Source organism: Glycine soja, chromosome 16, assembly GCF_004193775.1.
Source record: "Glycine soja cultivar W05 chromosome 16, ASM419377v2, whole genome shotgun sequence".
NCBI classification, from domain to species: Eukaryota; Viridiplantae; Streptophyta; class Magnoliopsida; order Fabales; family Fabaceae; genus Glycine; species Glycine soja.
Window position 1 is genome coordinate 21,810,672 of NC_041017.1, and position 14,436 is coordinate 21,825,107.

General features: G+C 36.6%; 1 protein-coding gene across 1 annotated transcript; it reads left to right on the forward strand.

The window, feature by feature from the left end:
- The first annotated feature begins 471 nt into the window (after positions 1–471).
- Positions 472–4,903, forward strand: LOC114389489 (pectin acetylesterase 8-like). Its single transcript, XM_028350181.1, has 13 exons — positions 472–564; positions 1,361–1,515; positions 1,623–1,705; positions 1,913–2,039; positions 2,125–2,204; positions 2,330–2,416; positions 2,502–2,626; positions 2,721–2,781; positions 2,878–2,931; positions 3,022–3,099; positions 3,646–3,751; positions 4,276–4,421; positions 4,548–4,903. Exons 2-13 carry the CDS (start codon positions 1,395–1,397, stop codon positions 4,674–4,676), a joined length of 1,197 nt encoding a protein of 398 aa, XP_028205982.1. The 5' UTR covers positions 472–564; positions 1,361–1,394; the 3' UTR covers positions 4,677–4,903.
- The last annotated feature ends 9,533 nt before the right edge of the window (positions 4,904–14,436 follow it).

Consider the following 14,436-nt stretch of genomic DNA (forward strand, 5'->3'; position numbering starts at 1 on the left):
TTAAATGTTTTTTCAACTGAAAAGCTGCACCTTACTAGCTCGCGCCTTCTTGATTTCTAGAGGGTCTAAAGTAGCAAATATATTTGCTAACGTACACATTTAATTTGTATTTTACTTTAAGTACGTTAACAAGTTATAAGATTGGTGTTTTAAGATAATATCCTGTTATAACCTGTTAAATATACATGTGTGTTAGAAAAACAATTACATGTACATTAACAAATTCATATATGACTGTTGTCTCTTGAGTTCTTAACTGATCTAAGTTGACAAAGTAGTATTGTTTCTAAGTCGCTTTCCCACTAGAGGGCCACAAATCACATACAATGCCCAGAAATGAGAAAACGAAAATCCAAGAGCATACTCTCTCCTTCTATACGTTCTTATCCAATTTTCCACTCAAACTTCCCAAAGAGATTGTTTCCCATTTGTCCTTAACCATTGCCTATCTCAGCAAGTCACTAATTCCGTGTCCCCATGGCGCATTTTATAAGTCACCACCCTCAACTCAGTTTCACTCACATTCTAATTCAAACCACACCACCCCTTCTTCCTTTTCATCAGGTCCTCCTAGTGACCTTCATTCTCTCCATATGCTTTTTCCTTATTGTTTTCATTTTTTCTACTCTTTTGATCATTTCTTGTTGTGGGGTTGGAAGAAGGAGGTTATGTTTTTTGTTTTTATTTTGGGCTGTAGAAAACATAAAAAAAGTTATTGAATATTGCTCTATAGTAAACTGTTGTTAATATAGGTAGTGTTGAAATGGGACCAGTGTTTTGTTTCTAGGCTATAACTATAATCCATGAAGGTTTTGTGATGTTATTATGATCATATTCAGATCTAATAATGCATGGCAGTTTGTGGTAATTTCATTGTATCTACCAATGGGTTGGGGTGCCTCATTTAACTTGCATTAATATTGGATTTTTTTTTCTGGGCTAGTTTATTGAATTTGCTTAACTTTCTGGTTCTAAAAAGAAGAAAGAGTTCGTAATTCTGTTATTGTGGAAAAGATTTGAAGTATTTCATCTGCCTTTTCCAACAAGAAAACAAGTCTTCTTATCTAAGAAAGCTTTACCTAGTCCATAATTTTCATTCTATGATCTCTGTTTTCTTTCTCTTTTTTTTGTGTATATTTTGGTCTTTATTTTCTTGCATGACGAGTTTTGAAATGATACTCTTTCTTCTCTATTAAAGGTTCTCCACAGTAATTAATGAAATATATTGTTATTAATTAATGAAGCTCTTGTTTTTCTTTTTGACCAGCCAAAATAATAATTTTGCTTTATGTAAATTAGTTATATACCATATTGATTCTTTTACATAAGGCACCCTGTGTTCCTTGTTTTCTATGCACAGGTTTATTCCTTTTCTTTTGGTTCAATTTTGCTGAATGGAGAGTGCAAGAATCAGCAAATGGTTAAATCTTCTAGTTTGTGTACTGCTATTGCTTAAGGCAGAAGGATCTCTTGTTCCATTGACTTTGGTGAAGAATGCAGAATCAAAAGGAGCTGGTGAGAAATTTTAGTTGTGATATTATGCAACTTTAATTCTCCAGTGTTACTATTTTTAGTAATATTTATATGATAGATGATAAATTGAAGCTTAACGTGTCATGCAGTTTGTTTGGATGGAAGCCCCCCAGCATACCACTTTGACAACGGATTTGAAGAAGGGATTAAGAACTGGATTGTTCACATTGAGGTATGTCTTTTACTAACACGAAAAAATTCTTATACTTGTTTTATGTATTTCTATTGTTTTTGTTATGTGTATTAGTACAATACAACTACTTCATCTGTTGAGTAATTCTTAAATGTCAAAATTGTCAATTGTTTGTTCTCTTTGTTTTGGACAAACCGTGGAAAGTTCTCTTCTCTTGGTAATGATCTTCATTGGAATTTATTTTAGGGAGGAGGATGGTGCAACAATGTAGAGAGTTGCCTTTACCGTAAGGATAGTCGCTTAGGTTCATCTAAGCAAATGGAGGATCTTTACTTTTCTGCAATTTTAAGCAACGAACAAGAGTATAATCCAGGTATTATCTTCTAATCTATATATTGTTTCTCCTTATGAACTCTAACAATTTTGCTTAGCTTTCTAACGATTTTTATAAACTTCAGATTTCTACAATTGGAATAGAGTCAAGGTTAGGTACTGTGATGGGTCATCGTTTACTGGTGATGTGGAAGAAGTTGATCAAGTAAGTTTTGCAAAATGCAAAGGAATTTGAAATTAAGTTACAAGGAAAATATTAAGCATTTGTAAATTTTATTTTTCCAATTTTCTTTCTAATGAGATTTGTATAATGTGATGTATATATATCAGACAACCAATTTGCACTTCAGAGGAGCAAGGATTTTTTCAGCTGTAATGGAAGAATTACTAGCAAAAGGATTGGAAAAGGCTGAAAATGTACGAGACATTGATGACTTGACACTTTTTTTCTTCCTTCTGATTGGTTTTTTCTTTCAGTACTAACTGAAACTTGTATTTGCAGGCTATTCTCTCTGGCTGTTCAGCTGGAGGACTGACTACAATATTACACTGTGATCGCTTTAAAAATCTGTTGCCTTCTGAAGCTAATGTGAAATGTGTTCCAGATGCTGGTTATTTTGTCAATGTGTATGCTCCTCTAATTGGCTTTCACTCACTCTTTTCCCTTAGTTTTTATAGTTCCTTAGATCATTGAATGATTTAATGTGTTGTTGTACACCAGAGAGGATATCTCAGGAACACATTTCATCGAAAAGTTCTACAGTGAAGTTGTTTCAACTCATGTACTTGCATGTCTTTTCTCTTTTGATTATTTTCTATTGACTAAAACTTTCTTTAGATAGAGATTGATTTTTATTTTTTTATAATCATTATTTTAGGGCTCAGCAAAGAATTTGCCCTCATCCTGCACTTCAAAATTCAGCCCAGAACTAGTAAGTTTGTCACTTGTAAATTTGTAATTTTTCCTTCTAGCTTTGTAACTTCTTCGGTGTTACTGATGCTTCTAAATTATTGTTGTGTAGTGCTTTTTCCCACAATATGTGGCATCACATATCAGTACTCCAATCTTCGTTGTAAATGCAGCCTATGACTCATGGCAGGTTGGATTATTCTGTAGCTCAAGAAGTTTCAGTTTGTTTCAAGAGTGGTGTTGCTTTAGAATATATAGGCCATATAAGAAATTTTTTAAGCCATGTTATATTTTTTCATTAATTGGTGGATATATTTGTTAAGTAATGATCACAAGACGCATACTTGCGTGTTTTCTGGGACAGATTTATTCAGAACTTGAAGATAATAGACCTTAATCTGGACCCAGAATTCTAAGTGCAAAATTTTATAGTTGCTTGATTAACTAATGGATGAAATTCGTTCAAGCAAAACCAACTGGTATACGATCAGAAATTGAGGCAAATTACTCTACATATTCTCTTCATCTTAGTCTTTTCTGATTCACTAAGAATCTTTTTTGTTTTCAAAAGAGTACTCTCTGAAACGTATGTTGATGAAAGCTGAATCATGTTTGCGAACTCAAACTAGGCTTAGTAACTCATGTCAAAGATGTTCTCATTTGATGTTTTAACCTCTTAAGTGGAGATATCCTTCTAGTCTTTTACTCTAATCCTCAAGATATTGCTTTGATTCAGATTCAGAACATCTTTGTACCTGGCTCTGCTGATCCCAGTGACAGTTGGCATAGCTGCAAGCTTGATATAAGCAACTGCTCACCTGATCAACTAAGTAAAATGCAAGGTAAACAGTTTCTGATCTCAATAGCTCATCTATAATCGAATTTTGTTACACATAAAAGAATTTCACTATGCTTCTAATCAATCCTAGAAAACAGTCTAAAATTTGCCATGCCTTTGTCACCACTTGATGTATGTAATTTGTTCACAGCCCTTAAAATTTTAAAACACTGGCATGAGAATGAAAAACAAAAAAAAAGTACATGTTAAAGGGTCATTCATTTCAGTAAAAGCTTCTAGTAGGGTTCCAGACTGAGATTTTTCAACACTTCTACTCCTTTTGAGTGAAAGAATCAGAATCTTCAGAGCAAATGCAAGTGACACCAACAAAGTGTGGCCATACACCATAGAGTTAGAAATAGAGAAGGCGAGTGGCATAGAATAGCATTCTCCAATTGATCGAATTAAAGATACAAATGAGAGAGGGTTTGATCTGTATTTACAGAGCTCATTAGAGAGCCTACAATCCAATTAAATAACTAATTTTTAACTAATATCCTGTAACAAGAACAGTTTTGTGATTTTTAGACTTCAAGTCGGAATTCGAAAAGGCTGTGAGTGTGGTAGGCGACTCTTCATCTAAAGGAATGTTCATAGACTCTTGCTATGCTCACTGCCAAACAGAATCACAGGAGACATGGTATAAGAGTGACTCTCCACAGCTTGCCAATACGGTAAGATATTGCATTATTTTCTTCCTTTTCCATAATATAAGCCTTTTTGTGTGGTGTTTTTGTTATTACTTCCTTTAGTATTGAGTTGAAAAGATAACTTGTATGCATTACATTTACATTCTGCAGACTATTGCCAAGGCAGTGGGAGACTGGTTTTATGGTCGAAGTTCTTTCCGTCACGTGGATTGCAATTATCCTTGCAACCCTTCTTGCCAGAACCGTGTTTTTGATCTAAAAGACCACCCTGGAATATAGACTTGTTTGATCAAATATATATCATTCCTATAAACCAGACTTATTGGTTAACTGGTTATTGAATATGAAAATAAGGTTTATAAGTTACAAAGCTAGCAAAATAAGAAAAGGCAACCATTACACTGAGCTTGTGTTCTGGGAGCCCTCAATCAATGTTGTAATTGCAGTAGTCATTGTAAAGTGGTATATTATGTGCTTTTACTAATTGATATGTCTACATTACTGAACTATTTTAAAAAATTAAACTAACCAAAGTACATTAATGATTTGTATTGTTTAACATCTTAAGAGCCATTGATTAAGAGCTTGACATATTCTGTGTCAGAATAACATGAAGAAAGGCCAAAGGGAAGTCAGATGCATTAGCAAGGAAGACCATTTTACCAAATTGTCAAAATAGGACATAATCATTAATTATGTCAAAGTTTTGAACAAAATTCTTTATAACACAACAAAAATTACACTTTAAGAAAATAATAACAAATAAGAATTTAACGTGATTCTTCACTTTTGCCTATGTAACAGTCTTTAAAATATTTTCTTATCACAAAAGTGATAACAAGATTATAATTCACTCCAAATAATGTATCATTCTATAAATTTAAATATCTCACACAATAATTATAAGCAATGATAATTCTCACATAAATACACTTCTCTCAATAAAGTAACTTTAATTCATAATCTCTCTTTTAACACATTCTCTCTTTATGTGTTGTTTCTTCACTAAATCTTTTTTTATTTAATAACAAAATTAACATCAACTATAATAAATAAGTTCTCTTAAAAATTGAAACAAAACTACATTCATTCAACTAAGATTTTAAAATATAATATTCTATTTTACGTTTAATTCACTAAACTTTAATAATAAGAATTTAATTCTTAATATATATATATATATATATATATATATATATATATATATATATATTATCTTTTGACTTAAAATTTTAAAGGGTAGACCTGTACCAAAGTAATTATTAGTTGTTCTTTAAATAATAAAATAGGTTGGCAAGCGGGTCTGGTTTTTGTGCGGGCTTTTGACGTGGAGACTTCTGTCAGACGCATGTTTGATTCCATGTGGTCTCTCTGGTTCTTTGTTGTACGAGCCTTGTAGAGTAGCTTTCCCTCCGGTTGAGTCCAATTTCTCTAAGGAAGCCCTTGTTTTTTCCTGTGCGACGTTCTCCTCTGGCCGTTTCGTTCTGGAGAGTTGTGTGGCCCTCGCCGGTGTAACCGTCTTCCGTGCGATCAAGGTCGTTCTAGGTGGTGTGATTGTTGGGCATTTGTGTGTTATGATCGGGATTGCTTTTATTTGCATTTGCATTTGCATTTTGTTTGGTGAGTAGTCATTAATTGTTTAGTTTTTTGCTTTCTTTTTATAATATAGTATCATTGACATAGAACAAAGTAGAAAGAGTAGAATGTTGTGAAGAGAATTTGAAATATGGTATGGAGATAATGGTTTACATATTTTATCCAGAAAATTGGTTATAATGATTTTTACTTATTTCTGTTCATGTTCATGAGTTGTTGGACCAAAGCTTTGTGCATTGATGCCTGGACACAGAAAAATTAGCGAGGCTGATTTAATTGAAATTGAGAATTACATAACAATTGGCATTAGGCCTCCTCAAATATATGTTGCTTTTGCAAACACTTCCGGTGGCTACGAGAATGTACGATTTGTGAGAAAAGACCTATGTAATCAAGTTCACAGAATCTGCCGTGGGTACAAGTTAGATGTTGAAGGTGCATTTAAATTCTTCAAGGAGTTGTATGTAACTGATCTGATGTTGTATGTTTCGTACAGGTTGATGATGATAACAAACTCCAACATCTATTTTTGTATGACATCGAGAGCCAAATGAAATATCAGGTACTCGGTGATGTGCTAGTATTTGATGCTACATATAAGAACAAGTATCTTTGTCCACTTGTGATGTTATCTAGAGTTAATCATCATAATCAAACACTAGTAATAAATGAATCTGAAGAAATTTATGTGTGGTTGATGGAGCAATTCTCGGATGCAATGAAGGGGAGAGCTGCATGTTCGGAGATCACATATGGTGATCTTGCAATGAGGAATGCTACCGATGTGTCTTTCCAAATGTACATCACCGGCTGTGAGCATGCCATTTGTTGCGAAATGCACAAAGCAATTTGAACAACAATGACATTCTGCCATATTTGAAAAGAGTAATGTTATGTTATCTTGAAGTTAGTGATTTTGAACTAAATGGAATGACATGGTTAGAACATTTGGGTTGCAGGAGAATAATTGGGTGGCAGAATTATATAAGAAAAGGAACATGTGGTCTCCAGCTCACAACCATGGAAATTTCTTTGCAGGTATTTGGACTACATCAATGTGAAGCCTTTCATTCACCTTGGGAAATATGTTGATTATAGGAGTACTTTGACTAATTTTGTGCAGCAATTTCAAAGGTTTTTAACTTATTTCGCTTCCACGAGGTTGAAGTTGATTATGACTCTAAAGTTGGGAGTTTGGGTTTAGAGATTGATTTCCATGCAATTAAGAGGTCTGGTGCTGAGGTCATCACTAAGGAGTTGTTTATGGCATTTCAAAGTAATCTTAAGACAATGATGTTAAGGGTTGATGAATGTCAAGAAATGGGTATGTCATGTGTTTATACAGTTGAGGTATCGCTCGTTCGCTATGTGGCATGTTTCATACTGCCCTTCAAGTGGATTTAAATGTTCTTGCCAATGAATGCAATCAATTGGTATACCATGTGGCCGCATTTTAGGGGTACTTATATTCTTAGATTTCAATGACTTACTGATACGGAACCAGACTCAACAGCCACAAAGACAAAAAGGGAGGTGCAAATAGAGGACAAACCCAAAAGGAAGCTCACAAAACCAGCATACCTCAGTGACTACGTATGAAGAAACGGACAAAAGCTCAGGATCCTTGCTATCCTTAGTGTTGTCTGCTATCAGGGGACAACCTAACAAATTCCGTTAGTGTAATATTCCTTGGGAATCAATTAGTACAATTCTATTACTAGGAAGCACTATAAATAAACAATGTAATAAGCAAGCAAGCAATGAAAAATTTCGATACTTATTTTTTCCTTCCTTATCGGCTTCTCCTTCTTCCTTTATTCTGGAGGTGCTGGCCTATTAAATCAGCTTTAGAATTTGAGCCTATCATTTGGTGCTCTCGTTGCTGTTCTCATGGCCGATTCTGGCAATACCAATAAACACCTTGACCCGACCCCTGACCCATCCATTGAACCTGATCCACCCCTGGCCCAACTCAGCCTCAATTCCTTAGCGCGGACCATTTGGCACCTGAGACCATCAGAGTGGTGGGTACGATTTCCAGCCAGGCAGTGCTCCTCCTAGTGGACTGTGGGAGCACCCACAATTTCATCCAGCAGCACCTCGTCACCTAACTCGGACTCCCTTTTCGCACCACTACTCCTCTTTCGGTTATGGTGGGTAATGGCCAACAATTGGAGTGTTGTTGGCTTTGTGAGGCGGTCACCATCGACCTCCAGACAGCCTCCTTCACGGTGGACCTCTACGTCTTGCCCATCGTCAGTGCCAATGTCATTTTGGGCGTTCAATGGTTGCAATCACTAGGTCCCGTTCTCACCAATTATAACCTTAACCATGCAATTCTTTCACCAAGGTAGCCTGGTCGAATTGCGAGGAGATAAGGACGCTAAAATGGGGATGATGACTCCACCTCAGCTTCGACGCTTGTTCCGTAAACTCGGCAATGCCACGTGCTTCCACGTCACCGTGGTTCCTAAGGACACATCACCTACACCTACTACTGATTTCTCCCCTGAGTTACGAGCTCTACTCACTAAGTTTAGCTCTCTATTTTAGAATCCACAATCCTTGCCGCTGGCACGAGACATCGACCACCACATACACCTCCTTCCGTAGTCAACGTGCGTCCACACAGGTACCCCCATTACTAGAAGCACGAAATTGAACTGCAGGTGGACTCCAAGCTCCAAAAAGGGCTGATACAACCCAACACCAACCCGTTCTCTTCATTGGTGCTGTTGGTGAAGAAACACGACGGCTTGTGGAGGTTTTGTGTAGATTACCGAGCCCCGAATGCCCTCACCGTTAAGAATCAATTCTCGATTCCCACAATTGACGAGCTCTTGGATGAACTCGATGATGCGCGTTGCTTCTCAAAGCTAGATCTGTTACAAGGCTACCACCAGATTCGCATGCATGCGGCGGACACTCCCAAAACAGCTTTCAGGACACACCATGGCCATTACGAATTCAAAGTAATGCCATTTGGGTTGTGTAATGCGTCGTCATCGTTCCAAGCAACAATGAATATGATCTTTTGACCGTACCTTCGACAATTCATCATCGTCTTTTTCAATGACATTCTCATCTATAACGGCTCTCCTGAGGATCATCTTCACCATCTAGCAACTACATTTCAGATGCTACTTGATAACCAATTCGTTTTAAAATTCTCTAAATGTTTATTTGCTCAATCCCAGGTTGAATACCTCGGTCACCTGGTCTCGCATAAAGGGGTTGAACTAGTTGCTTCCAAAATTGTTGCGATTCAACAATGACCCACTTCATGTTCCATTAAAGCCTTTCGAAGCTTTCTGGGCCTCGCTGGGTTCTATCGCCGCTTTATCTGTGGTTATGCCACCATTGCCACACCCATGGTCAAGGCTACCACCATAGAGCCCTTCCAGTGGTCACCTTATGCCCAAGTAGCTTTCGATACACTGAACCAAGCTTTATCCACGGTGTCAGTCTTAACCTTACCAGACTTCAAGCTCCCATTCACCGTTGAGACGAATGCATCAGGTATTGGCATGGGTGTCGTCCTTTCACAGTAGGGACACCCCATAGTCTTTTTCAGTAAGCCCTTTAGCCTGAAACTCATGCTTGCCTCAACCTATGTGCGCAAGCTAGTCGCGATCACCTTGGCGGTGAAGAAATGACAGCATTACCTTTTGGGCACCACTTCACCATTGTTACAGATCATCACAGCCTTAAGGAGTTGTTGAACCAAGTGATTCAAACCCCGGAGCAACACATGTATTTAGCTCACTTGATGGGGTATGACTATGATATTCAGTACCGCTCCGACAGCCACAACCAGGCGGCGGATGCCCTGTCGCGCTTACCAGAGCATGACTCCCCCATGTTAATGGTCCTCTCTGTCCCATGTCTAACATTCATGAAAGAACTTTGCCGGCAACTGGACAATCATTCCGCTTACCAACACTACCTTCAAGAGGTGCTCACTTGTCCAACCAAACACCCTGGGCCTGAGGTCTCACAGGGCCTGATTCTCAGTAAAGGTCGCATATGGTTACCTCGCAGCTTGCCAATAGCTTCTACTTTACTTACAGAGCATCACGCGACACCCACAGGGCGACACATCGGGGTTACTAAGACCTTGGCAAGAATCATGAAAAATTTTGTCTGGCCAGGGCTTCGAGAAGACATTGCACAATTTGTGGCCAACTGTGTCAAGTGCCAGGTAACCAAGTATGAAGCTAAGAAGATGGTGGGCCTGTTATGTCCTCTTCCCGTGCCCCACAGACCTTGGGAGGATCTCTCCTTAGATTTTATTGTGGGCTTACCCTCATATCAAGGCAACATTGTGTTACTGGTGGTTGTTGACCGGTTTTCCAAAGGCATCCACCTGGGAATGCTACCTTCGAATTATTCTGCTCTCATGATGGCATCTCTGTTCTTGGACATTGTTGTGAAGCTCCATGGGCTTCCTCGGAGCTTGGTCTCCGACCGTGATCCCTTATTTGTCAGTCGCTTCTGGCAAGAGCTTTTTTGGGCAAGCGGCACACAACTCAGAATGAGTTCACCATATCACCCTCAGAGTGATGGCCAGACTAAGGTACTGAATCAAATCATTGAACAATATCTTTGAGCTTTTTTTCATTGTCGGCCACGCGCATGGAACAAGCTTCTCTCTTGGGTTGAATTATCGCATAACGCATCTTGGATTAGGGGCACAGGCTCGACTCCTTATGAAATCACTTTTGGCTGCAAGCCCTTCAATTTTCCAGAGTATGTTGCCGGAACTTCTAAGGTTGACGTCGTGGAAGAAATATTAACAGAAAGGGAGGAGATTTTCCAGAGCATTCGTAAGAAACTCCTGAAGGCTTAAGAAACCATGAAGCGGCAAGCAAACAAGAAACGTTGGGACGTGCACTACCAGGAAGATGATTGGGTTCTGGTGAAGCTCCGGCCCCATCGACAAACTTCGACAAAAGGGGCTCAAACAGTTGCAGGAAAATTGGCTATAAAAGGTATTATGGTCCATTCCAGGTCCAGGAACAAGTAGGACCGGTAGCTTATCGATTACGTTTACTGGAACAAATCGGATTCACCTTGTATTTCATTGTTCCCTGCTCAAACCGTTTCATGGCTCCCCGGAGAACACAGATGTTGCAGAATTACCAACTTAATTTGCTAATCACCAACCCCTTATTTCTCCACTTGCAATACTGGACTATTGTCGAGCTTCACCAAGTGCACCTTGGGAGGTACTTGTGCAGTGGAAGGGGTTATCTCCAGATGAAACATCCTAAGAAGATTGGTCCCAGTTGTGCAATGACTTTCACCTTGAGGACAACGTGAGTTTGCAAGGCCCGAGGGATGACACAGAATAGACTCAACATCCACAAAGACAAAAAGGGAGGTGCAAATATAGGACAAGCCCAAAAGGAAGCTCACAAAACCAGCATACCTCAGTGGCTACATATGAAGAAACAGACAAAAGCTCAGGATCCTTGCTTGCCTTAGTGTTGTCTGCTATCAAGGGACAACCTAACAAATTCCGTTAGTGTAATATTCCTAGGGAATCAATTAATATTATTCTGTTACTAGGATGCACTATAAATAAACAATGTAATAAGCAAGCAAGCAATGAAAATTTTTTATACTTATCTTTTCCTTCCCTATCTTCTTGTCCTTCTTCCTCTATTCTGGAGGTGCTGGCCTATTAAACCAGCTTTAGAATTTGAGCCTATCACTTACCCATATTGTTTAATTCTTCATAGATGGACAAAGGATGCTAAGGAGGTAAATATCCAAAATGCTCAACTTACTGGGACTCCCATTTGCAAGGTTGCTTAATGTTTCAAGAGAATTGAATCGCTATACTTATTGGGACAATGAGGAGTACAATAATTTGTTAGAATTATTCATTGCGCAACTTAACTAGTTGAAGTTGAAGAGTAGTTTTTTACAGTTGTGGCTGATGCTGATGAAAGCTGAAGAAATGTCTAATGTTGTGTTAGATTTGCCCCAATGTTTGCCATATATAAAGGATATGGTGCGATAGAAAGTAGTCGGTCAACTGGACGTAAGAGGACTCAAGCATGTGGTAATTGTGGTCAAATTGGACACAACATGCTATCATGTAAAGACCCCTAAGGAAATATAGTAGGAACCAATGGTCATGCTAGAGTTGAGTAGGGTTGCATCATGTAGGGAAGCATTTGTGGAAAAAGTAGATCTAAAGAGGCAACCTTGTTTTTTTAGACACATGTTATTTTTTATGTGATGTGTAACACATTATTTTTCTTTATTTTTCAATGACACTTTCTTTGTTATGGACTCCCGAAATTAATAGCGATGGTTTGTTTTAATTAAACTTTATAAAAATTTACCATTTGTTAAATTTTGATTTCCCAATAGATAGTGATTAGTGTAAGTCTGTGAAGAGAATCCTATTCCCATGTAGCAATGTTAAAAGAATGAATCTACTATGCTTAATGGACATCTATTTAGTGGCCCAATATTAACACTTTTTGGTGTGCATTTTCTAGACTGGTTTAAAAGATCATCACTTTGTTGGATTCAAAAAATTTGGGTTCACTATAAGACATTCACACTAAGATATTAATGCATGGTACAATACCTGTCCTAAATGCAATTGAACTCACTAACACTATAGTTGAAATTTATGAAGGCAGACACAACACAAATTGAGACAAATAATACAAAGATTTAATTATCTTCCTATAATTTTCAAATTTATTTCTTTTAATTTTTATAATTAATAAGAAAATTTTTTAGTCTCTCAAATTTAGTAAGTGAATTTTTTAGTCCCTTAAGTTTAATAAATAATTTTTTTGTCCCTCAAGTTTACATTTTAATTCTCAAAAAGTCTTTGTCATTAAAAAATTTTAACTCCGTTATTTAAAGAATTATAATGGCATGAACCTTTTGAGAATTAAAATATAAATTTCACAGACTAAAAAATTTACAAAATGAATAAGTTAAAAAACTATAGAAAGTATATCAATAATTAAAACCTATTACAAAATACATTAAATACTTAATTACCAATGTACTAAGCACGACTACAAAGGTCGTATGAGTCAATACAACAAAAAAAATAACAACATAATAATTACCAAATGGTCGAAGAGTGTTTAACTTAGTCCGCCAGTCAAATAACAACAAAACCAAAAAAAAATTCCAATTTCAAATTGATACAACAAGCTCATTCGTCAAATACGTAGTATTTGTCCCAATATTATTTGTGTTTGTGCTAACAATACTGGCTTGTGCTTATTGTGATTGCCAGCAAGCAAGCTCGTTGCAACCTTCATACGAACCAACTTCTCTTCTAGCTACATTAGTTCAACAATTGCGGTTAGTATACCAATCATATTATGAAAATAAAGGGTAAAATTATCTAACAATGTCCTAGTGTTTTTTGAAAATTCAAATAGGGGTGATAAATACTTGCAATTCCACACAAGTTGTTGACGGATGCATGCTCCATTAGTAACACTCAACACCCACATTGTAGAGTTGTAACTACAATATAATATCACATTGTAGAGTTGTAACTACAATATAATATAATATAAGATAAGATGTAACATCCTATTTTTCTTCGTAAAATAAATAAAAAGAATTTTATTTAAAAATCAATAAAGTTTTTAGAAATTAAATAAATAAGAGAAAAGGATTTTTGATAATTAAAATAAAGATTTCATAATATTAGAAAATAAATAGATTAAAATGATGTTTTAGAAAATAAATGGATGTTTTAATTGGTTGTTTATGTAATGAAATAGTAAAATAGAGTTATTTTTTATAAAATAATAAAATAAAAAATAAAGTAAAAATAGGCTCAAAGTACCCTAAATATAAATAGAGACATACTAGGTCAACTTTTACAATTAACTCTTTCTTTCTCCCAAATTCATTTTTTCCTTCTTTCTTTTCCAAAATCCTCTCTTTTTCTGCATACACCCAAAATTTTCTCATTAAAAACTACTATTACAGACTTGTTAACCGTTGGATCGTCATACAATTTGGATATCACTTTTGCAACTCATTTTTACATATTCTCACCGTTGAGATTGGCTAAATAATGTACATAGATAGAGAAATGCTCCTCGTACACAGACAGTGAAATTGAGGCTCTAATTCATTCTTCTTCTCTCTAACATTTGGAAACCCTATCAAAACAACTAGAGGAAAAGCTTGAGGAATCTTAGGAACCACTAGAGATGTTGTTATCTCTATTTGACTACAAACATGAGCCCGCTTAGAGGTAAGGAATGAATTTGTCACAATTGGGGTTAGAGTGAATGTGTATGGATCCTTAGAGGATCACATTGGAGTTAATTTTGGGGTGTTTAATGCGTTTTAATTTTGTCTGTACAATGATAACTATGAATTGCCCATGTTTTATGGGTCAATTAATGTCCTTATGTGAATTGGATGATTTATTTGA

Bases quoted from the DNA above. Each gene is read 5' to 3' on its own strand.
- LOC114389489 (XM_028350181.1), top strand. From the start codon at position 1,395: ATGGAGAGTGCAAGAATCAGCAAATGGTTAAATCTTCTAGTTTGTGTA. The intron at 2,627-2,720 runs GTATGCTCCTCT...GTTGTACACCAG, and splicing joins GCTGGTTATTTTGTCAATGT to AGAGGATATCTCAGGAACAC. The intron at 4,422-4,547 runs GTAAGATATTGC...TACATTCTGCAG, and splicing joins CTCCACAGCTTGCCAATACG to ACTATTGCCAAGGCAGTGGG.